The 23,824-nt window shown below is 37.6% G+C and overlaps 3 protein-coding genes across 4 annotated transcripts; 2 read left to right on the top strand and 1 right to left on the bottom strand.

The window, feature by feature from the left end:
• Positions 1–337: 337 nt before the first annotated feature.
• On the bottom strand, positions 338–3,984 carry cdc42ep5 (CDC42 effector protein (Rho GTPase binding) 5). Of its 2 annotated transcripts, none has more exons than XM_056270375.1 (3): positions 3,835–3,984; positions 3,617–3,685; positions 338–1,312 (listed from the first exon to the last, which is right to left on the bottom strand). In XM_056270375.1, exon 3 carries the CDS (start codon positions 1,302–1,304, stop codon positions 399–401), a length of 906 nt encoding a protein of 301 aa, XP_056126350.1. In that variant the 5' UTR covers positions 1,305–1,312; positions 3,617–3,685; positions 3,835–3,984; the 3' UTR covers positions 338–398. The 2 variants fall into 2 exon arrangements, with proteins under 2 accessions (XP_056126350.1, XP_056126359.1); XM_056270384.1 differs by having other exon boundaries at positions 3,797–3,981.
• Positions 3,985–6,018: 2,034 nt separating this feature from the next.
• atg12 (ATG12 autophagy related 12 homolog (S. cerevisiae)) lies at positions 6,019–11,153 on the top strand. The gene is made up of 4 exons (XM_056270364.1): positions 6,019–6,172; positions 7,306–7,442; positions 10,499–10,561; positions 11,066–11,153. The coding sequence occupies exons 1-4, from the start codon at positions 6,070–6,072 to the stop codon at positions 11,123–11,125; spliced, it is 363 nt and encodes a 120-aa protein (XP_056126339.1). The 5' UTR covers positions 6,019–6,069; the 3' UTR covers positions 11,126–11,153.
• A 2,256-nt stretch (positions 11,154–13,409) lies between these two features.
• Positions 13,410–20,240, top strand: si:ch211-149k23.9 (germ cell-specific gene 1-like protein). The gene is made up of 6 exons (XM_056270352.1): positions 13,410–14,524; positions 15,663–15,842; positions 16,847–16,894; positions 18,261–18,413; positions 18,563–18,674; positions 19,737–20,240. Exons 1-6 carry the CDS (start codon positions 14,116–14,118, stop codon positions 20,107–20,109), a joined length of 1,275 nt encoding a protein of 424 aa, XP_056126327.1. The 5' UTR covers positions 13,410–14,115; the 3' UTR covers positions 20,110–20,240.
• The last annotated feature ends 3,584 nt before the right edge of the window (positions 20,241–23,824 follow it).

The raw sequence follows: 23,824 nt of genomic DNA, 5'->3' as shown, positions 1-23,824 counted from the left end.
CTGAAGAAGGTAAAGTGCCCTATAACGGAACTATTAAGTGGAAATATTAAACAGTTTTATATACCTTGGGAATATATGCAGAAAATTGTTCTTGGGTTATTCTTTAAGACGACACACTGACCATGGGAGACTCTCAAAATTTGTACTTAAAATCCAATAAAAAGACAAAACCGTCAGATTGTCTTTCTTTCATAAAATAGACTTGAAAATGAGCAAACACCATCGTAAACTTCAAAAGTGTGGAAAAGAGAGTTCCAAATAGTCCAGTTATTACCTCAAGAAAGAAGTTTTCATTATCTCTCTGTGTTTGGATTTTTTAAAAAGAATGATCAGTCATCATGATCCATAAATTCTGCTAATGACTTATTTTTGGTCCTCAAATCGCTCGCAATGTCCTATTATAGGCCAATCTCATCATCAAACTCGTCCTCAAAAGTGTATCCTTGTTCTCCATTGACACCCTCCTCCTCTGAATCTGTTTCTGAAAGATGTTGGTGTTCTCTCCTCCGGTCCAACGGTGAGACTCCCTCATATTCTGAGCTCATTGAGGAAGAGGTGCTTGGAGAGTTGTCCTCCTTCCGATTAACCATCTCTGCTTGTCTTGGGTCTTTGTCGTAAACTATTCTCCCACTAATCTCCTGCATCTCCTTATTTGGTCTCAAGCTCATTTCTTCTTCACCTTCCACGTCTAGCCCCTCAATTGCTTCCTGCCGACCGATGATCTCATCACGCTTGTCGCTGAATCGCACTTTAGGCCTGAGCCCTTTTGATTTCACGCCATTCATCTCGTTCAGTTGCTCATCTTGTTGGCTCACCTCTTTGGTCACGCTTTCCATTCTCATCCTCTCATTCAACTCATTGGCAGCACTCCTTGGCGACATCATCACATCTCTTGTGCTCTTGCTGGGACTAAACACCTCTTCGCTGTCTTTGTGAAAACCCATGGTCAGTCCATCCATCACTCCCAGTACATCTCCTAAAATCGAAGGCCCTAAATCGAAGTCGAGGTCAAAGGAGGAAACTGAACCGGCGTGCCGGAGCTCACTTGGACCGATATCTTCTTCAGCATATTCAATATCATTATTATGGTTCATCTGAATGTCTGCGGTCTCTACAGTGGCTTCCCCGACTGGTTGCACAGAGTTGGGATTAGGACCAGAGGGGCCATGGCTGGACAGGAAGGAGGTGTCACCAAAAGCGTCTCCACCACGACCAATGTGCATGGTGTGACGGAAATCCCCCAGGGGAGCAGAGATCATGGTGGGGTCCAGACGAGGGGTTCGAGATGATTTGTGGAGTGGCATGGTAGCAACTGAGGAACAAAATTGCAAAGTAAGATTAAGGGAAAGATGTAATAAAAACATTTATGGCCATTATATGATATTTTATAAAACGGATAGTTCCGGGCCTTGATTCTGATTGGTTGAGCCGCGTTCAAAGCCGTTGTAAATTACTCAACAAACATACACCTGTGACCGCATTACATTAGTATTACTGCACAACTGCCGTTTGTGATTCTTTGTTGCTGCATGTGTTGCTTGGCAACCTCTTTGGAACTACATTGCTTGGCGGAGGAATAAATGTGTTATAACGTTATATTGTTTGTTGCTGGTGTTTATTTTATGAATAAAAATATTAAAATGAATATTTTTATGGAGTAACCGTTTTATAAAAGCAATAAGCCCATTGAAGCCGTGTTTTACTCCGCTCCACGTCGTGCCTAACAACACCCTTTAGCTGTTCTAAATTCACTGTAAACGGCTTCGCGTGGCTTATTGCTTTAATATGATATATTATTATACACTGGCCGGCCAAAAAAAGTTGCTGTTTAGATTTAAACATGCTGTTTAGCATGTTATATGTTTGGCAACAGTTCTTCTAACCCTAATTGATGGAGTGTGTAGCTTTTCATTTCTTAAACAACTATGTAGAAAGACACTTGCATATTTACATAAAAAAAAATTGTAGTCAGGCAGTGTATTATATAATATAATATTATAGTTAATTATTATTTAAAGTTGCTAGTTATTCACATTCCTAAATCTCATAATATACTATATGTTACAGTTTGACTCTTTGTTTCCCCCTTTTTCTTAGTGTTTTGGTTTAGTCCTATTCAGTTTTCCCGCTCCTCGTTTGTCCTCAGTTTATGCACCTGTGTTTAGTTAATTATCTTCATCCATGTCACCTGTCTCCTATTCATTATTGTCATCAGTCTCTGTATTTAGTTTCCCTCAGTTCATTCAGTCTTTGTCCATTCTCGTTAGTATTACGTTTGTGTTAAGATGTGTGTTGTGACTCCTAAGTTTTGTTTAAATAAATTCCTGTTCCTCGTCGTCTTCCTCGTGTTTCCTCCACCACGTCCTGTGACACTATATTAACTGTACTATAATATAATATAATAACACAGTAAAACATTATGATAAAAAAGTTGACAACATATGTTTTTACATTGCTTTAACTCATCAAAATAAGTTAATATATTTTCAACTTTTTTTTATAAGTAGGCTAATAGAAGATTCAAGATTTAAGTCAGTTTAATGTCATTTAAATTGAAATTACTTAACCAACTTGATTGTACTTAAAAATTTAAGGCAGCAACTTTTTGTTTTACAGAGAATAACATCTTATCTGCTGGTATTATATTATAATTATTTAATGTTGCTTGATATCCACATTTCTAAATCCCCTAAAATCATAAATATAATCAGATTATATATAATTTTATTTATTATATTACAGTTAATTATAATTTAATGTTGCTTGTTATTGACATTTCTACATTTCTTTCCTCAGACTGTTTTCTCTGTAAAAGCTGAAGTTTCAATTCAGTGGGACTCAACTGCTCCGGTTTGGGTGAGGTGAGATTATACAGTATAAGACTCATGTTCTTCAATTTGTATATTTCCGGATTTTATCAATAAACAGGTATGAAATCATTACGTTGCACAAAAAGGAGCTATGATTGAGTAAAGGTAGTGAAAAAGAGGAGTTGACAGACGCCAAATCCAAGCTCGGACTTGTATGTGAAGAGCGTGCTTAAATGCATTCTTGCCTCGAGCATTCTCGCGAGGTTGAGACCTTTTTTTTCTTTCTTTTTTTTTTACAGTCTATGGTTGAGACGCAAAGTCTGAGAAACCTTATAAACGTGGCCACGGTTAGGCTATATCTTTTTAAAACTTAAATCGATTAAATAATTGACAGACAGAAATGTCACTCGTTTCTGGAGCCTAGAACACCTTTGAAGCCCCCCCCCCATTTAATAATTAAATAAAAGTTACTCTTTAACGTTATAGGCCTAGTTGTTAAAATCCATTTTTGCATTATCCGAGAAGCTTATATATATATATATATATATATATATAAAAGAGTAATTATCGAAATGTGTGTCCTCCTAACCATAGACTGGTCCTAACCTTTTCATAAACAACTGCAACAGCTGGAAAGGGTATCAGTTCTAGTCGTCTTTACCAGATCTATTTACCACGGGTAACGTTATAAAGTAAAAACAAATCTTAGGTTTAACGTACTTTCTGAGGTAAAACACCTTTATACACATTTTATACACATTCGATGAAAACGAAATAAAGTAAAGCAGCCAAGTAACTTAACTTACCAGTGCTATTAAAATTTTAAGCAGAAGACCTGCCTGTTGCCCAGGAAAGCGTCGCCCTGTCCAATGAAGCTGTAATAGAGCAAAAATCAACGTGTGTATCAAATAGTATTTATAGTTTAATGCAATGAATGTCTCTTAAAGTGGGAGTAACTGCAAAAGTTACGCGCCCAACGGAGTTACCGAATCGGTTTCCTTCAAAACGAGGGAATTAGACTTACTTTGATCACCGTGTGCTTGTCAACGGGATTGTACCTATTTGCTCCAGTTTTAACCAAATTATTCTTTAAATATCGCTTTCCTTCTTTTACAGACTTTTCTGGCGTCGCTCTTCTCTACGATATTTCTTTTTTTTTTTTCTTTAGGGATGGGCAAGGAAGTGACGTGAGTTTTACATGGGAGCGCTTTGGCAACAGAATGATTTCACATGAGTTTTCTTTTTGAATTTTAAACCTCACTCAAGTGTAGAATCATGAGTAAAAGTGTGGCTTGTTAGGGTTGAACAAGTAAAAAATGAAAAGTTGAACAAGGCAAAAGGTCATCTAAAAACGTAGCTAATGAACTTTTATTTTTATTTTTTTAAGTGAGGAGACTATTTAAAATATAAGAGTTATTGTTATACCCTTGTGTAGGACTGTTTGTACATTGTGTGTTTGAGTTTATTGCCATGGGTGAATCACAATGAAAACACATTTTGGAATCCCGTCTGTCAACATTTTGAACAGAGCTTGTCGAAGCAGAACCTGTTCTAATGCTCTGTTTTGTTTTTGTATCTCCATGTATGGGCCTATCACTTTCACCATCAATATGATAATAGAAGTAAAAATCCATAATGAAAAAGTTTGATTTCTTTGAGTTAAAAGCATGACATAAAAAAAGTAGGCCTTTATAAATTTTATATAGTCTATAAATTATACATTTTATATATAAATTATATACATTTTGTATCATATTTGATGCATGAGGCTTTTATGGCGTGTATCATATTCTGATGATGGATCTCCATATTCTCAGTACTATCATAGGCCGCATATGATATACTGAGAAGATGGAGAACATCAGAATATGGAATTTTTTATATGGCCAAAGATTAAGATGACATTTTGATTTTAATGTAAATCAATAAGTATAACTACTTACATAAAATACATATCAGTCATCACTCCATATCTCCCAATAATATGTCTAAAAAAAGATGATATTTAAATGCTTAGTTTAATGATCAAAGCTCTGGGAGGCAAAATATAGAGAGATGTTATTGAGAGATGTACAAATAAATGTTCCTCAAAAGTCTGTTTTTTAAATACGATACATACATTAAAAAAAAAACAAGAAAAAAATATATATATATTTAAATTATTATTATTATTATTATGTTTACTTTTTCACAGTGGGCTAAGATTTCAAAGGACAGGTGACCTAAAGGGATACATATTTACAATACTAAAATGCCTTTTACTTGCTAAAAAAGTATGAATTATCAATCAGAGGACAGAAGGTTGTAGCTACAACAGGTTTTCAGCAAAGTTTTAATTTTGCTGACAGTTTAGATTCCTTTCATGCATCAAATATGATGCTAAAAAGTTTAGAAAACTGAGATCTTTGAATGAATTGTAGATTAAAGGCTACAACTGACATTCTTTCTGCTTTGGTGGCCTACATATCCTGCCTGGAAAGAGAATTCAAGGATGCTGCAGCTGAGCCATGAATCACATCACATCACTTCCTCTTTCTAGCACAGCTTATGTCACACACTATCGCTGTGGTTACTAATACAATGATGAATGGCTGGAAGTGTTGTCAGAGTATGAGGTCACATATAAAACCCAGCATTACTGAAGGAGTGGTTCACTGGATTAGAGAATATCCATTTACAAGAATGAAACAAAATCCAGCTATTTTTATCTTTACAATGCCAACATAAGTCTGAACAGTAGGCTCTATTTATACATGGATTTATATTTGCTCCCCGGTGAATTCTCTATCTTTTGAATGGAATACAGTGTTGTACTGTGAGTAAAAAAAATGTTAAGGGATAAAAAAGTCTGTGGAGTCAAGAAGTGTAGGCTACTTACATTTGAAGTGCAATGAATGCAGCACAGTAGATCTCTTTAATACCAGCACGCATAAATATCTATTCATCACTTGTCAGACCTACACACTAACAAAAAGCTTTCCAGAAGTTCCTATCTTATGTAACCATTCTTATGAAAATGTTGCCATCCAGTGGTTGGATTAGCATATACGGTTTCCTATAATCTGATGGCACTAAATTAAAGCTAATTTAATTGACTAAACTGAATTGAAGCTAATTATATAAACTAAATAAAATTTGCTTTGTATGGTAGCCTATTTAAAAATAGAACGCCCTCAGAGACTTTTAATTTGAAAATTCAGCTAAGCTCAGCACGCATGCGCAGTCTTATAGTGTTGCTGCCAGTCGTGTACGTCGAAGGATGTCTGACAACGCAGAATCTCCTACAGAAAATCAAAAAGATGAACCTTCGATACAACAAACTGTCACTGAACACATTGGATTATCGGATGAGAAGAAAAAGAGTATGAGTTATATACATGACCTGAGAAACTGTTATAAATTAATTGCTAAACGCTGCTGCAGTGTTTATTTCGGCAGGTCAGCAGCGAGCTACTTCCGTGATTTCGCAAAGATTGATAGCTCTGCCAGCCAATGAACTTTCCGTTTGTATGTAGGCAGCCAATGGCTGGCCAAGCAGGCATGTGCTTGTTTACCATGAAAGTGTTTGTGTAAGAGTTGTATTTTTGTTAAGATTTTAAAGAAATTTCGGCATAATCGCTATTTTAATTAACCGAATGGCCTAAAACATTCTTGTAGAATCATTCAACAACAGATGACAAGATAATACAGAGTATTATAATCACAATTTATTGTGACGTTGGGAACCTACATAGCGGAGCCTATGTCCATATCGTACCGTATTAATGTATTTATTATATAATGTTTTATTGCAGAGTTTTATTGTTTTAGCATCATTATTGATTAACAGACTAATATACTCATACATTTCAATATAACTTTATACATTTTTACTTTACTTGCTTTAAATTTTTACAAAGTAGTTTGACATCAAAAAGTAATTAGCTGGCCCTTGTGAAAAAATGCAGTTAATTGTATTGGGTGTCACACTTTATATTAGGTGTCTTTAGCTACTATGTATGTCTTGCATACTTGCATAAAAATACCTTTTAGGTACAATGTACTCATTGTTTTATGTTGTATTGCAAAACACTTTTGCTGCTATTGAGGCGGGATACGGGTAAGGTTTGGTACAGGTTTGATGGTCTGGTTTTGTTTAAGGGTGGGTTAAGAGATAAGGAAACTGTCAACAGTTTAATTATAGATGTAATTAAATTAATTTCAGCTGCAATTACATGCATGTTCTTTTTTAAATATAAGTTCAATGTAAAACATGTACACAATAAACCGAAATAATGCATGTAAAAGTTACTAGTAGTTAATGACACTTAATGTAAAGTTGGACTGTGTGTTTGTTTGTTTGTTTGTTTTAAGAGTACATTTTTGTGTTTCGTAACACACTCAAGTACACTGTTAAAAGAGCAATCTATAATAAGTTTCAGCTTCTTAATAAGTATGGTCCACAGAGATTTTCTGAATATGTTGTGAATTATTTTATCCTCATTTTATCTTTCAGTTGATGTGCTGTTAAAGGCTGTCGGTGATGCGCCCATCATGAAGACCAAAAAATGGTCCGTGGAGAAAGGGAGGACCGTACAGTCACTCTCTCAATTCATCTCTCGCTTTCTCAAACTGGAGCCTAGTGAACAATTGGTATGTTATTCACCCCACCATGACCAACTCGCTTCATTAAAAAGCATTGTAAAGCAGAGTGGGCTCTCCCTCCTCTGCCAGACCACTGTGCCATCAACAAAAGAACACAACCACAAATTTTTCCCAGTTTGAAAGCTTCTTAAATATATTAATATAGAGACATAATTTTCACCATCAGGAGGGTCCGCGTACAACAGCGCATGCGCAAGGTGTATGTTGAGACAGAAGAGTCCAGTAGGTGGCAATACGCAACTGTGCATATATTGTACAGTTGTTGTACAGAGCGATACAAAACAACACGCTGTTCCAAGAACAGTAAACAAAGCAGTATATCATTCTCCTTTGTTGTTTTCTTTTTATTGGTTCTTGTTTAACTTTTGCATGCAAGCTACTTTTCTTCTTCTATCCCTCTGAGTGAACATCCTGTAAATGACACGACTCAGTGCTGCCCTATGATATCCTGTAGAGTCTGGAAAAGCAATTGTGTCAAACGTGCCCATCTGCGCTCATCCGGTTGAGTTAGTGTACTTTTGAAAGCTGTGCGGCGGACACGGGACATGGAAAATGAAGTATGCTCGGGCCTTAAGACTGGTGCAAGGGAACAGGTCTTGAAAAGGTCATGCCATTTCCTCGGAGTTATCAGTGGGCTTATCTTTTTTGACTCGTATGCTTCCCGTTGTCCAACACAATATTTGACGGCCATTGTAAGGGCTATCTTAATCGCAAAATCCTTTCAGTGCACTGAAACATTGGCTCCCTAAAAATCCCACAATACACCGCAAAAACCAGGGAGCATCGATGCTCACTTTGCTCCCTTACTGGTAAATTCGTCACATTTCTGAAGCACAAAACATAAAACACGCACAAGCCAACTCAATAAATATAATGACACGCGATAGAAGATTTGAAAAGACAAACTTTTTTTATTTATTTATATGTCAGCATAAACGCACATCACTAGACAGGTAGTGAACAGATCTAGTTAGCATTTATTATTAATATTCAGCTGAAATGTTGCAAGATTGCAACATTCTACAATGTTGTACTTTGACGTTGTATGTAGTCATGTTGCCGGAAATTGAGTAATCACTGTACCAATGTGTAGCGAACCAGGGTCCTTACCAGCGGCCGGATTTGTGTACACGAGTCAAGACATACTGATTCACGAGCTAGGGAGCTGATTGAGACGCACCCTTGGAGTCTTTACTAATGAGCTGATAAGTTGAATCAGGTGTGTTTGATTAGGGAGATGTCTAAATCAGAGATAGGCTGTGTTTGAAATCGCCCCCTATACCCTCATTCACTATTCCCTACATTACTCCATCAATATAGTTCCCTTGAGGGAGTGAATGAAAGCGAGTCAGTGAATTCGGACACTGAGTGTGGCGGAAGGGCTGCTGCTTTTTTTTTTTTTGGTGACTAAAGTTGCAGGCTTGCCTTCAAGTGGCTTTTTCTAAACTGTGCAGTGCTGCGGTACTCTGGGACCAGAGTTCATTCACTGTGCTATTGGGCCCTGGCCCTCGGTTGAGAACCACTGCTTTAGATCTACATTCGTGGACAATTTTGTCAAGTTAAATATCTGTTGTCTGTTTTCATAAATATGTTTAATAAATACATTAACCTTTTGAATTAACCTTTTTATTAATAAATATTATTTATATATATGTATATACACTCACCTAAAGGATTATTAGGAACACCTGTTCAATTTCTCATTAATGCAATTATCTAATCAACCAATCACATGGCAGTTGCTTCAATGCATTTAGGGGTGTGGTCCTGGTCAAGACAATCTCCTGAACTCCAAACTGAATGTCAGAATGGGAAAGAAAGGTGATTTAAGCAATTTTGAGCATGGCATGGTTGTTGGTGCCAGACGGGCCGGTCTGAGTATTTCACAATCTGCTCAGTTACTGGGATTTTCACGCACAACCATTTCTAGGGTTTACAAAGAATGGTGTGAAAAGGGAAAAACATCCAGTATGCGGCAGTCCTGTGGGCGAAAATGCCTTGTTGATGTTAGAGGTCAGAGGAGAATGGGCCGACTGATTCAAGCTGATAGAAGAGCAACTTTGACTGAAATAACCACTCGTTACAACCGAGGTATGCAGCAAAGCATTTGTGAAGCCACAACACGCACAACCTTGAGGCGGATGGGCTACAACAGCAGAAGACCCCACCGGGTACCACTCATCTCCACTACAAATAGGAAAAAGAGGCTACAATTTGCAAGAGCTCACCAAAATTGGACAGTTGAAGACTGGAAAAATGTTGCCTGGTCTGATGAGTCTCGATTTCTGTTGAGACATTCAGATGGTAGAGTCAGAATTTGGCGTAAACAGAATGAGAACATGGATCCATCATGCCTTGTTACCACTGTGCAGGCTGGTGGTGGTGGTGTAATGGTGTGGGGGATGTTTTCTTGGCACACTTTAGGCCCCTTAGTGCCAATTGGGCATCGTTTACACGGCCTACCTGAGCATTGTTTCTGACCATGTCCATCCCTTTATGGCATCCTCTGATGGCTACTTCCAGCAGGATAATGCACCATGTCACAAATCTCGAATCATTTCAAATTGGTTTCTTGAACATGACAATGAGTTCACTGTACTAAAATGGCCCCCACAGTCACCAGATCTCAACCCAATAGAGCATCTTTGGGATGTGGTGGAACGGGAGCTTTGTGCCCTGGATGTGCATCCCACAAATCTCCATCAACTGCGAGATGCTATCCTATCGATATGGGCCAACATTTCTAAAGAATCCTTTCAGCACCTTGTTGAATCAATGCCACGTAGAATTAAGGCAGTTCTGAAGGCGAAAGGGGGTCAAACACAGTATTAGTGTGGTGTTCCTAATAATCCTTTAGGTGAGTGTATTTGTGTGTGTGTATATATATGTTTGTATGTTTCATTTATGTGATTTATGAACCAACCCAATCAATTTAATTTTACTCATGAAATCAAACAGAAAAAATAATTCTGAGATGAACTAGTTTTTTCTTATTGCTCTTCTGTACTGAATGCTTTATCTTCATTTTTCTGCTCTTCCACCAGTTCATTTATGTCAATCAGTCATTTGCTCCATCACCAGACCAAGAAGTGGGTGTGCTTTTTGAGGTATGTTTTTGTGTGTGTGTGCGCGCGTGCGCGTGTGTGTTTTGCCAAATGCTACTCTGCCCCCCTCTGGCTTTTTAAGGAAATTGAAAGACTGAAATCATTTAAGATGACCATTTGGTTGCACTTTATTTTAATGTGTCTTAGTCACAGTGTAATTATACATTTAAGAAGTATAGAGTAATATCAATTAACATGTACTTACTATAGGGTTAGGATTAGAAGCAGGGTATGGTTTAGTTGGATGTAATTATTCATAATTTACTGTCATTACTACAGTAAGTACATGTAGCAATGTTTTGCTGACAAATGCAGCATTATTCAGAAGACTTGAAACTCGTAACAGTCCTCTATACGCAAGTGACTATTTCTGTTTTTAACATGACCTGTGTAATGCTGTATAATGAATATAATAGGTTAATGCAATTTTAGTGGGGATTTCAGTGTAGGAACAATGTGTTTCTCTGATTTAATAGGTGAACCTTGTTGTTCTACTCTGTTTTACAGTGTTTTGGAAGTGATGGGAAACTAGTTCTCCATTACTGCAAGTCCCAGGCCTGGGGATGAGCGTGCAGGTCTCTTCTGCACCCCCCCCACCCCCCCCCCCCCCCCCCCCCCCCCCCCCCCCGTTTCCGCCTTTCATTTATACATCTGTACACATACAGTAACAAAAACATCCCATACGTATCATCATTGTTTTTATAACTTGTACATTTTTCATGTCTTGTTTTTTTGTAAATAATAAAGTGTAAATAATATTATAAAACAATGCATCATCTCGTGGGACTTTTTTAAAGCGCAGTGGAGGTGGGAGGAATAGGTGGAAATCATAAGAACACCAAATACCTTTAGCAACACATTTTGATGAATGTTTTTTATATTTAAGCTCGTGTTGAAGTGATTTACAGGGACAAAGACAATATGTGATTCTCAGTAGTACACAGTGATTACTTTTTACAGGAGGGGTGGGTAATGCCCCAGGACAGAACAGGTCACATGTAAGGGCCGGTGGAGACGCCGAGGGGTGTGAAGAACAGGTGGGACAGAGGGTTGTTTAAAAAGGGTGGGATGGAGTGATGTAAAAGAAGACAGGATAGAAAGATGGAGATGGCGCTAACAGATGGACTGAAGAGGGATTATGGATGCTCTTGGTAGAGTGTGACACCAATTTCCAAGGAAAGGCAGGAAAAGGAGGAGATTTGGGCAGGATTTTACCAAAAAAGGGGAAAAGCAGAAATAATCGCAGAAGGGTAAGGAGAGAAACTGCATGCTGAACCAAAGAGACGAGACCTTCTGTGTTTAACAACTGCACAGAAGGAAGAAAATGAATGGATCGAAACAGGGGGGAATTATTACGATGGACATGATGTAAGAAGATTAACGTGGACAGGTAAAAATCCGCTTTTTTAATGCAGAATAATGTTGATTTTCTTGTGAAATATAGCTACATTTAATTCTCGATACTGCAGATACATCTGGTAGTACTCTTCAACAATAAATGAACGATTCAAGCATTTCTTTTGATTAGCACACATAATGCCTTTCGTATCGCTTACAAACACATTAAAATAAAATTACATTTAGGGTCTGTTTTTCTGTAAAATGTGCAAATGTTGCCTTAAAGAACTGTTTTTAGTTGATCTGACTTTTGAAAATTAGTTTTGTTGATGTAATCTATAGTCAGGTTTATTCAGATATATTAAACTATAGTTTTTATATTACATGCTCAGCTCAATTTTAATGTGAGTTTAAGGATACAAATAATGCATAGGAATCCTTAAAAGCCTTTAAAAAAAAAAAACATGCACACCTACAAAGCCCAAACAGATTAAAACAGATTATTAGAGGATTACAAGTAAAGTTAGACTTAATGCAAGAGCTTAACTAATAATTTCATCACGTAACTTCAAACGTAATCCTTTGAATTCGCCCTCTTTCCTTTTCTCATTTTTAATCCATTCAGTGCTAGACTGGATGATGCGTTAGGGAGTATCAGTAATAGTTCCGTATAATATATTCTGCATTTCATAAACATGTTTTACGTTTAAATTACAGTTCTGCTCATAAATTTACATACCCCTTGCAAAATTGCATGTTTTTTTTTTTAGTACTGTTCTGAATAAACATAACAGGCAGTTAAACTTCCCACTGGTCTTCAGGCCCTGCACATTCTTCTGCATATTTGAACCCTTTCAAACAGTTACTGTATGATTTTGAGATCCATCTTTTCACACCGAGGAACAACTGAGGAACTACAATAACTATTACAAAAGGTGCAAACATTCACTGATGGTCAAGATGGTGAAGGGGGTGTAAACTTTTTGAATTGGATTATTTTGTATTCTGGGAAATATGTCTTATGTAGTCTCTGAAGTGCAGTACTAAATGAAATGATCTTTAAACTAAATAAGAAAAATGTACACCTTATAGGTAACTTCCTAATATATCATGGCGCCGCCTTGAACATCAGTGAATGTTTGTACCTTTTGTAATAGTTGTGTGTAAGTTCCTCAATTGTCCTCAGTGTGAAAAAATGGATCTCAAAATCATAGGTCTCTGCTGGAAAGAGTAAAAAAAAAGCAGAAGATGCTAGAAAACAAAATAATTCGATTTTTCTGAAGAACAGTGCATGATTATTATTATAACTGAAACTAAAACTAAAACCATTAAAAAAACATGTTTGTTACTTAAAATAAAACAAACAACAAATAAAATAAAGTATAAAAACAAACTTATTTAGCTGCAACATTTCTCATTTTCATTTAGTTTAAAGAACTAAATAAACAAACTAAAAATGAAACAAAAACGTATAAAAATGACAAAAACTCAACAAATGACAAAAATATAAACATACTAATATAAAAAACTATAATAGTATCTCAATAAAATAACACTAGATCATTGGAGAGTTTAACTGCTCCTGACAACAACTCATGAACAACTATCAACACATAAAATTGTTGATCATCCAGGTAACAACACACAGTATAAAGATTCAAGGGTATGTTAACTTTTGAACTGGTTCATTTGTGTAAATTAAGTGATTATGTTGTCTTGTAGACTATATGTATACATCTCTAATCTGAAACAGTGCATGCATTTTATGATCCCTCTTATTTCATTATAACTTAGAATCTTACATATTCTGCAAGGTGTATAAACCTATGAGAATAACTTTATATTGTTGATATTGGAAGAAGTAATTAGTAAATTTATTTGCCTTTGGTTTTCAAAGCAACATAACAGATCACTAATATTAAATAAAAAATTCTAATCAAGACATTTTATGACATGAAGTGATTTGCGTTACAGAATTTGGTGATAAAAAATAATAATAAAGTAAATTACTTCATATGAAAATATCAAACAAAAAATAAATCAAATAATAAATCAAAATTCATATAATAATGATATACGAATGCCAAAATGTATTAACACATAGTGCTAAAGTAGTAAGATGTGTCTGTGTAGTTAATGTAATCTGTCTTTTAGATCTCTTCAAGAATTTTTTCATTTGTTGCTTTGGTTAATAAACATCTGCCAAGAACAAAGTTTAAATGTATAAGCCTGGGACATATGTTTTCTTTCCTTGTCTGACCCTCTCTTTTAATAAATCCACATCTTCATTTATCCTACCATCTGTCACAGGGATCTCTTTCTCATTTCTGCTTTATATAATTTTCTCAATTTCATTCTCATCCCAAAAGATTTTTTTTGTGCGTGGACACTGGCATCCCTGTTTGCCCTTCTCTTCCTTACCTCTAGGTAGCATGTTGGACCACATGTCCAGGCGTTCTCGCTCCCTGCTCTCTCTTTTCCTGACCTCCCTTGCCCTTGCTTTATCTGTCCTGGCTTTCTGTACGTCTTACTGGTGTGAAGGAACGCACAAGGTGGTCAAACCTCTCTGCCTTTCACCTGTCAAGATGAAGAACTGCGGCCAGAACAATAGTGAGCCTTACACTACAGGTATGATGTATCACATGCACCTTAATCTTCTGGTTTGATTTTACCGGTGTGACAAATCACAATTGTGCTGATACTCACAACATAAATAGTCCCAAATTAAATGAAAGTAGATTAATCTTTGCGCATCTCCAAGCAACAGTTTTTCGTTCCTGAATGAATAAGCCAGTGTTTTGAATAAATTGGTTGAGTGAATGATTCAATGACTCATTCATAAACAGCGTTAAAAAAAAAAGTTCTATTTTTGGCAAATGTAAAGGCCCTTTCGCACCAAAAGTGAAATGAATAAGCCTCAGGATGAAGGAAATACAAATTCGCGGCTGTACAGTAGAGGGCACAGCTCAAACAAACCTTTCGACTGTGCTGCAATCCTGGAAGAATAGGATGATGCAGGGGAGGTTAGTTTCTTTTACTGTCTATGGTTCAACACTCTTATTTCAGCAATAAAAACAAAATTAAACACAAATGTTTATCTTAATTCAGTTGTATCATGGAAGGTCAGCAGCAAAGACACTGGTTTATAAAGTGAGATTAAATACATAAAATATATTTGTGTTTTTTACACATTTATTTATCACAGGTTTGCGTAATATTCTAGGTTTGCATTTCACTGTTTTTTATTCATTTTGAGGAATACTGAATCTGTCTTTATGCACGTGCGATGAGTAAACACATGCTCACATTTAGTCTAGAACTACAATAACTATCATGTTTACATCGCGCACATAACTCTGTATATTAGTCCTGATTTCTCTCAACAATGGGACAGGAGAGGTGTCAGTAAATGGGAAGTAACTTGCGTTACTAATTTGAAAAAATAACCGAGATATTTTGTTGTAAATTTAAAAGTAATGCATTACTTTACTACTTACTTTTAAAAAGTAATCTGATTGTGTAACTCACTTTATTTGTAATGCGTCAGCCCCAACACTGTTTATAAAGATGGTTGCCACCTACTGGTGTAATAATGTAGTCTGTAGAAAGAGTCAATGAATAATCTCCAATATGACTGACAGATTGTCTGGATTCTGGAACACAGACAAGCGGAGTGATACCAGCAGTGAAAAGTTACAGTGCTTGTACACTCCACTTATTTAGGTTACAAACAGGCTAATTGGGAGTCTTTTTCTTTTCTTTTCAGAAAGCCCCACCCCAGATCCACGGGGCACTTTACCACCAAAGCGAAGGGAGGAACTAGCCAGGATTCGTCAAAGGCAATTGGCCAACGCAGTTCACTACATTTGGGAGACGGGAGAAGACAAGTACACCTTCAGATATTTCCACACAGGATTTTGGGAGTCTTGTGAAAAACACGCTGATGGTAAGAAAAAGTCTCATCGAGAGACATCAAAGGTATAGTTCACCCCAAAATGGAAATTCTCTCACCCTAAAATTATCTACTCACCGTCAAGTCACAATGTCGATTATGTCATTCTTTTAGGCTGGACTTTCACACTGCTCTTTCCTGTACAATGAAACTGAATGCAGAATTTGTGCTATGTTCGAATACATGCAAATGTGTACAAGATTTCAGAGATGCAGCAATGCATTTTTTTCTTTTTCAAATCTTTAGAAGACTTGCAATAGTGCATGAGTTTATGGAAGAGCTGCATGAACATTCTGCCAAATGTTTTATTTTGTGTTTAATGGAAGAAAGAAAGTCATAGGGGTTTTGAGCGACATGAGGGTAAATGACAATTTCTTTTCTTTTTTGAAATAACTTTAATACTAATTTTAGGACCTTGATGGCATTTTTCAAAAACAATCACTTGTAACGGGCTATCTAATGTTCAAAACATTTTTTCAACATTTTTTCTTTTGGATTCTCAACAAGGGCCTGCACAGTAATGTGAAATCTGAAAACATGGTCTGGAAAAGTGGAACATGGGACCATAGAAACAGTGTCTGAAAAAAAATGGTGATGAAGTATTACATCCAAAATAATGTAGAGCAGTTGTTTCATGTTCCACAGTAATTGGTGTAAGTGGATTTCATTATCCAGAAACCTTCTGATCACAACATGGAATGTTCATCAATTTTCATAAAGCTATGCATTTATGCAGTAATGCAGCAGTTACTTATCAATTTGAGCACTTGTTTTAATTGACAGTTAGATCATTGCAAAGAAATGAAAAAATGTGTATTTTGATTATTGGTTGGGGGAGCAATAATGTCTTGATTTTTGTAACGAGTTTTCAAAGAAAGTTTAAAAACCAAAATGGCACACCCATTTTAAAATGCTTTATATGCCATTCAAATAATTGTATTGTTGTGTGTCAGACATTGGATTTCATTGGTATTCTTGTTCATTCTGCTACATTACAGGAGAACGATGTCGCCGGTTCTTAGATCTTACTCCTGGAGAGACTCATGGTGAGCGTGCAGTGCATGTGTGTGTTCATGAAATGATATACACTCACCTAAAGGATTATTAGGAACACCATACTAATACTGTGTTTGACCCCCTTTCGCCTTCAGAACTGCCTTAATTCTACGTGGCATTGATTCAACAAGGTGCTGAAAGGATTCTTTAGAAATGTTGGCCCATATTGATAGGATAGCATCTTGCAGTTGATGGAGATTTGTGGGATGCACATCCAGGGCACGAAGCTCCCGTTCCACCACATCCCAAAGATGCTCTATTGGGTTGAGATCTGGTGACTGTGGGGGCCATTTTAGTATAGTGAACTCATTGTCATGTTCAAGAAACCAAGAAATTTGAAATGATTCGAGCTTTGTGACATGGTGCATTATCCTCCTGGAAGTAGCCATCAGAGGATGGGTACATGGTGGCCATAAAGGGATGGACATGGTCAAAAACGATGCTCAGGTAGGCCGTGGCATTTAAACGATGCCCAATTGGCACTAAGGGGCCTAAAGTGTGCCAAGAAAACATCCCCCACACCATTACACCATTACACCACCACCACCAGCCTGCACAGTGGTAACAAGGCATGATGGATCCATGTTCTCATTCTGTTTACGCCAAATTCTGACTCTACCATCTGAATGTCTCAACAGAAATCGAGACTCATCAGACCAGGCAACATTTTTCCAGTCTTCAACTGTCCAATTTTGGTGAGCTCTTGCAAATTGTGGCCTCTTTTTCCTATTTGTAGTAGAGATGAGTGGTACCCGGTGGGGTCTTCTGCTGTTGTAGCCCATCCGCCTCAAGGTTGTGCGTGTTGTGGCTTCATAAATGCTTTGCTGCATACCCCGGTTGTAACGAGTGGTTATTTCAGTCAAAGTTGCTCTTCTATCAGCTTGAATCAGTCGGCCCATTCTCCTCTGACCTCTAGCATCAACAAGGCATTTTCGCCCACAGGACTGCCGCATACTGGATGTTTTTCCCTTTTCACACCATTCTTTGTAAACCCTAGAAATGGTTGTGCGTGAAAATCCCAGTAACTGAGCAGATTGTGAAATACTCAGACCGGCTCGTCTGGCACCAACAACCATGCCACGCTCAAAATTGCTTAAATCACCTTTCTTTCCCATTCTGACATTCAGTTTGGAGTTCAGGAGATTGTCTTGACCAGGACCACACCCCTAAATGCATTGAAGCAACTGCCATGTGATTGGTTGATTAGATAATTGCATTAATGAGAAATTGAACAGGTGTTCCTAATAATCCTTTAGGTGAGTGTATATATTATGCAGAATGTCAAGTCTCTCTCTATTTGTACAGTATATTCTCATATAAGTGTACCATGCATGTGTTCCTCTGTGCCTGCTGCAGGTGTTCTGTGGTTGTCAATGATTGCTGAGTTCATGTACATCAGTTTGTTGGGGATAGGGTTTCTACTCATGTGGGTGGAAGTGTTATGTGCTCATAAAGAAATGCATGCGCTCAAAATCAACGCTTTTGCAGCCATGTGCACTGTGCTCTCAGGTAAGAAATTGCTTCTCTCTTGTGGTACATTTGGGTATTGCAGTCTTTGGTAATTATTGTTAAAGAATTATATTTTGATCATTTGCATTACATAGTCTAGATACCAGGCATCTTATATTGTCCTAATTCCCTCTAGTTATATCTTTCAGGACTGTTAGGGATGGTGGCTCATATGATGTACACCACCGTATTTCAGCTGACTGTGATTGTGGGGCCCAAAGACTGGAGACCTCAGACCTGGGACTACGGTTGGTCATTTGCGTGAGTACTCTTGCATGTTTACACAAAATATCATTTTGATTTGATTGGGATCCGATTAAAAGTATAGTTTGAACTTTAAGTATAGTCAAATCAAATTTATTTGTATAGCGCTTTTCACAATATATATTGTTTCAAAGCAGCTTTACAGAAAATCATGATGTTAATGTTTATCATATATTTTCATGCCTTTTAGTTGCATTTAGCAGATTCGAGTTGGGTGATCGCCTAATATAGTTTCTTTTGCAAGGATACAAGCAATCAAGCAGTCGAGATTTGATATTTATGTAGTATATATTGCTTTATTTGAGTGTACTACACTGTATGTGGGCACATATAACGTTGGATATACTGTGCGATAATATAGTTTACAATTTGCAGCCACAAAAAAACAAAAAAAATAGCCGAAGCAGGCCCAGGTCAGGAATAAACTTTAGAAACATGCAAATGTTTAGGAATTTTTCTCAGTTCATGGAATATTGAATCCATGGAATTAATAGGTTGCTTCTATGTATTTAATCAGTGAAATTAATTGAATGTGTTCAAATCATTAGATGCATTTTTCTGACTTGACACAAAGCATTCATTCTGTTCTGTGTGATTTTATTGTGTGCTGTTTTCAGCACGTTTCAAATGATTCCATCACTTTTTAACAAAGCCTTTAAAATGTTCATAGTGAACAAAAATTCTGTCATCATTTAATCATCACCATTTATTTAAAAATATCCAAATAATATAACATGATGTAACTATACAAATATATAATATAATATAGATTTTTTCGCGTCCCCTATGCCATAGATATCAAATATCGTTCAAGTTTTCATATATTACAAATATGGAACGTAAATGCTATGATATACATACATTATGTTAATATATATCCAAATATAGAAGACATGTTGTGCTCTGGTTTGTCCATGATGTTAAATGCCACTTGAATGTCAAGAATTAGATATTTTTGAGTTCACTGATTGTTGACAAAAGCCTGTAAATCATGTCTAGTTCTTTGTTAATCTCCCTATTTCTTTTGCATGGTCCTTTCTCTCACTTCTCAACTCCAAGGTTGGCATGGGTGTCTTTCAGCTGCTGCATGGGTGCTGCGGTTATGACCCTTAATTCTTACACCAAAACAGTCATTGAGATGCGTCACCGCCAGAGACTTCGATTAGAAGAGGCCCGCGCTACAACCCACGCTCCATCCTACGATGAGGTGGTCCCAGGGGGCGGGCTCTACTCCGTCAGTGGCCTGTTACAGTGCCCGAATGGGATGATGGACTCTGTGTGGGCATCCAATGGGAGCATGAGAATGGTGCAAGAGGACGATGTGCCCACCCTGGTACTGGTTGGGGGATGCAGACCGGATACGTGTGAGGACTGCGAGAGAGAGATAGATGAGATGAAGGAGGCTATGAAAGGAATAGATTCTCCTTGCTGATTCACTCAAAAACGAAAAATCTGACTTCATTTAGGCTCAAACTGTTCCTAACCTCAATTAATTAATTTTGTCTGTGGAACACAAAAGAAGATATTTTGAAGAATGTTGGTAATCAAATACTTTTGGTTGCCATTAAACTGCGACATATCTTAAAATATCTATTTTGGAGTCATGCGGGTTTGGAACGACAAGAGTAAATAATGTCAGAATTTTCATTTTGGGTGAAATATACCTTTAATGGGTTTTTACAACAAAGGCCTTGTATGTTTCGTTTGTCTGATTAACTGACTGACTTGCAAAAATTGTCTATGCAAAATGTCCCTATAGATGATTTGTTTTTAGGTATGTGTGTGGCTGAAATTCAGTCAGTATGAGTGAGAGATACTGTAGACATACAGCAGATGTGAGAAAGGAGAAAGGTGTGTGTAAATCATTCAGTGATTGGATTTTCAAGTGTGAGGATTCCAGGAAATTTTATTTATGTATTGAAAGGTATGAGACTCTTGAGTGGATTACGTTGAGATTGTGTCAGATCACAAAGCCTGTATTATTTTTAGTTATGCATCTGTTATATTGAAAACAAAAAGGTGTTCTGTTATATCTAATCTTTTATGCTATATCTGTGTTATTTAATAACTCTGTTGCTCAGAAAAGCATCTGGTACCATAGCTAATGTACAGACTATACAGAATATTATTACTAACAAAATCTAAAATGCTTGAAATATTTACTAAATGTGGAATTGTTGCAACCATCAATTGTTGTGATTATTTGTGTCAAGGGGTTTTCTACAACTTCTGAGAGTAGAGTCAATACTGACAATACTGTAAATGATATTGTAACTTACATTCACTGTTGTCCAATGTGACATATATTGTGTTCCTTGTATTTCTAACGGTTCAAGTTCATTATCACAAATGGCCAATTATGGCCTATACTAACTCTGTCCCCGCCACCATTTTGGATCACATTCACAAGGTTTTTTTTGCCCCCCAGAATAGTATGAATATCTGAACATGCAATATATCAAAAGAAAGAACAGATCCCCCCCCCCCCCCCCCCCCCCTCCCCCCAAACACACACACTTTATTCTAGCTTAATGCATTCTTTTTTTATACTTGAATGTGGGTAAGTTTCATTAAGAAAATTTTGAGCAAAAAGCTGCGAAAATCGTATTTTTTGTCAGACAACGTCTGGATCAGATTCAGAACGATGATCAAAACATGGAGTAGATCGAGTCCATCAAAACTCCTAATGCTTGCTCAGTCATAGCTCATCATGGGTCGACATTTCATATGACATTAAGCAGTTTTGATTTATATGCAGTTTAATATTGATGATCGCGTTATTTTACATATGCATTTGCTTATCTCTTGTTTCTGCGTCTTCCCTCACCTAGTGGGCCCTATTTTATCGATCTAAGCGCATGGTCTAAAGTGCGCGGCACAAGTGCACTTAGGCCGTGTCCGAATCCACTTGCCAGTTTAACGACGGGAAAAATGGTCGGCGTGCCCGGCGCATCGTCTAAAAGGGTTGTCCCTATTTTCTTAATGAGTAATGGGTGTGTTTTGCGCGTAACGTGCAATAAACCAATCAGAGTCTCATCTCCCATTCCCTTTAAAAGCCAGTTGCGCTCGCGCCATGGCGGATTTGCAAGTGGAAAAACCATAGACAGTATAAGAAATGGACAGAGCCATCTCATTGGAACTCAGTTGAGACAGTTGAAGCCCATTTTTAGCGATTTCTGAGCACTTCCGTTCCTGACGCGCAGACTCAAACCGACTCAAACTAAGCTTGATGACGTGAGCAACCTGTCTGACAGACGTTAATCTTCTAGTAGCTGTGCGTGAAAATTGCCAACGTTAATCTTGCAGAGACGGGGAACTTGAGCAAAACGTTCTTTGGCGTGAGTGAGCAGGAGTAAGTACTGCGTTGCTTTTATGGACTCATTATCTATGGGCTTCTCCCTTGACGGGACGTCCCCCCGATTGCCTGCGAGCTTCTCCTCCTGTCTGTACGGTAATTTCTGTACAGCGCGACAGAGAGTCGAGTGGTTATGACGCAATCGTTAGCCTATTTTTACTAAATCTGTTTCTACGGGGCCATAATGTAACATAGAAGGTAATGGAGCCCTTTATACATTGTCGTGTTTCTTTAGAAATAAATAATGGACAAATGGAGTCTTTAAACGCCTCAGATGTAAAGTTATTCGCTGTCAAAGTGACGCCAAAATGAATGGGAGTCAATGGAAATGCTAACACAAGTGAAGTTCTGCTACAACATGGCGGCACCCGGCCGGCTTCAACTTCCGGTCGATGGATTACCCCCTTGGGTGAACTCGTCTCCAGAGAGGAAAAACGGATCTGCTCATGCGCAGATGATTGTGCTCATGCGCACAATGTTAAAGCGTGCAAGCAGACCATCTAGACAAGCCGGATTCCACCATATCTTTATGTAGACAATAATAATCTTTTACAGTGGAATCATTTTATTTGTACTATTTTGCATGTTTGTGTGCTGCTGTGCCATGTGTGTGTAATAAGAAAAGTGTACGCGTGTTGTGCACCCGCCTATAGGCTCTTATTACTAAAGCGCCCTTTAAATAACAAAAAATAAATAAATACTGCGCCATTGACTTTAGACCAGGTTTTTGGTGGTCTAAAGTCCGCAGTCTATTTCAGTTGCCTCAAAATAGCAATGGACCAACAATGCGCCTGAACACATCTCGTTTTCAGACCAGCCCGCCCATGGGAGCACAAATCGGCGCAAATGCATTTGCTATTCAAACAACGCGGCGCAGGACGTGAAAATGATAACTGCGTCAGGCTGAAACTAGCAAAAAACACTTGCGTCGCGCATTGCGCCCGGTGTATGATAGGGCCCAGTGTGTTTTTGATCAGGAAATTCAGTAGCCTATACTCTTTCAAACGATGTGTAATAGCGCCTCTTACCGTATAACAGTGAAAACACGGAAACCAGGTGTTGTGCCGAATTCTGATCCCCACCAAGTTATTACCCCCCTAGTATTGGTAGGTTTAGAATTAGTTGTGGGGGAGGGGTTAGGATTAGGGGTGGGGTTAGGATTAGGATTAGGCAATCAAGTACTGACTTCAACAGTCGAAATTCGGCATAACACCAGAAATTTGCGTCAATGGCGGAGAAAGAGTTAAAGAGACTGGAGAGAGAAGATGGACAGTGAAGTTGGAGATTTTGAAATGTCTACTTTGCAATGTTGGACATGCGATTATGTTAGTAATCCTGACTTGGACTAAGACAGTGAGGAAAGGAACGGTCAGTAAACGGTGTTATAAAGAGCATAAAGATGACTCTCTTCAACACAATATTACAAAGTCCTCACATACAGACTCGCATTTACCTGTGTGCAGGAAGTATATTTCTGGCCCAAATTTGCCATGTGTTGACACACACGAAGATAATCTAGGATTACGGGTAAATATTGCCACGAGAATGTTAAACCTCTCGGCTGCTAGACCATCAGAGATTAATGTGTTGCCCATTCCAGCGGTTCACTTGAACTCTTCACCTCACCAAAACAATTACACACAAATTCACACATACTGACACAGAATAGTGAGACTCATGGTAGCTTTTATTGTTTTAGTTTTATTCCTCAGCTGTGGACATCAAAAAACAGATTAGCACAATTTAAATGACAAACATTATTGAACATATTGTGCAATCATCCTGGATGATA

The sequence above is a fragment of the Rhinichthys klamathensis genome, unplaced genomic scaffold (assembly GCF_029890125.1).
Source record: "Rhinichthys klamathensis goyatoka isolate OS25496 unplaced genomic scaffold, OSU_Roscu_1.1 h1tg000013l_1, whole genome shotgun sequence".
Taxonomy (NCBI): Eukaryota; Metazoa; Chordata; class Actinopteri; order Cypriniformes; family Leuciscidae; genus Rhinichthys; species Rhinichthys klamathensis.
This window is presented reverse-complemented; position numbering and strand designations above follow the sequence as displayed.

What these genes read in the sequence shown, in the direction of transcription:
- cdc42ep5 (XM_056270375.1), bottom strand. Translation starts at nt 1,304, where the DNA reads ATGCCACTCCACAAATCATCTCGAACCCCTCGTCTGGACCCCACCATG.
- atg12 (XM_056270364.1), top strand. Translation starts at nt 6,070, where the DNA reads ATGTCTGACAACGCAGAATCTCCTACAGAAAATCAAAAAGATGAACCT. An exon ending in TGGAGCCTAGTGAACAATTG is followed by an intron (nt 7,443 to 10,498) that starts GTATGTTATTCA and finishes CTCTTCCACCAG; the next exon opens with TTCATTTATGTCAATCAGTC. An exon ending in AAGTGGGTGTGCTTTTTGAG is followed by an intron (nt 10,562 to 11,065) that starts GTATGTTTTTGT and finishes TCTGTTTTACAG; the next exon opens with TGTTTTGGAAGTGATGGGAA.
- si:ch211-149k23.9 (XM_056270352.1), top strand. Translation starts at nt 14,116, where the DNA reads ATGTATAAGCCTGGGACATATGTTTTCTTTCCTTGTCTGACCCTCTCT. An exon ending in TTGTGAAAAACACGCTGATG is followed by an intron (nt 15,843 to 16,846) that starts GTAAGAAAAAGT and finishes GCTACATTACAG; the next exon opens with GAGAACGATGTCGCCGGTTC. An exon ending in GACTACGGTTGGTCATTTGC is followed by an intron (nt 18,675 to 19,736) that starts GTGAGTACTCTT and finishes CTCAACTCCAAG; the next exon opens with GTTGGCATGGGTGTCTTTCA.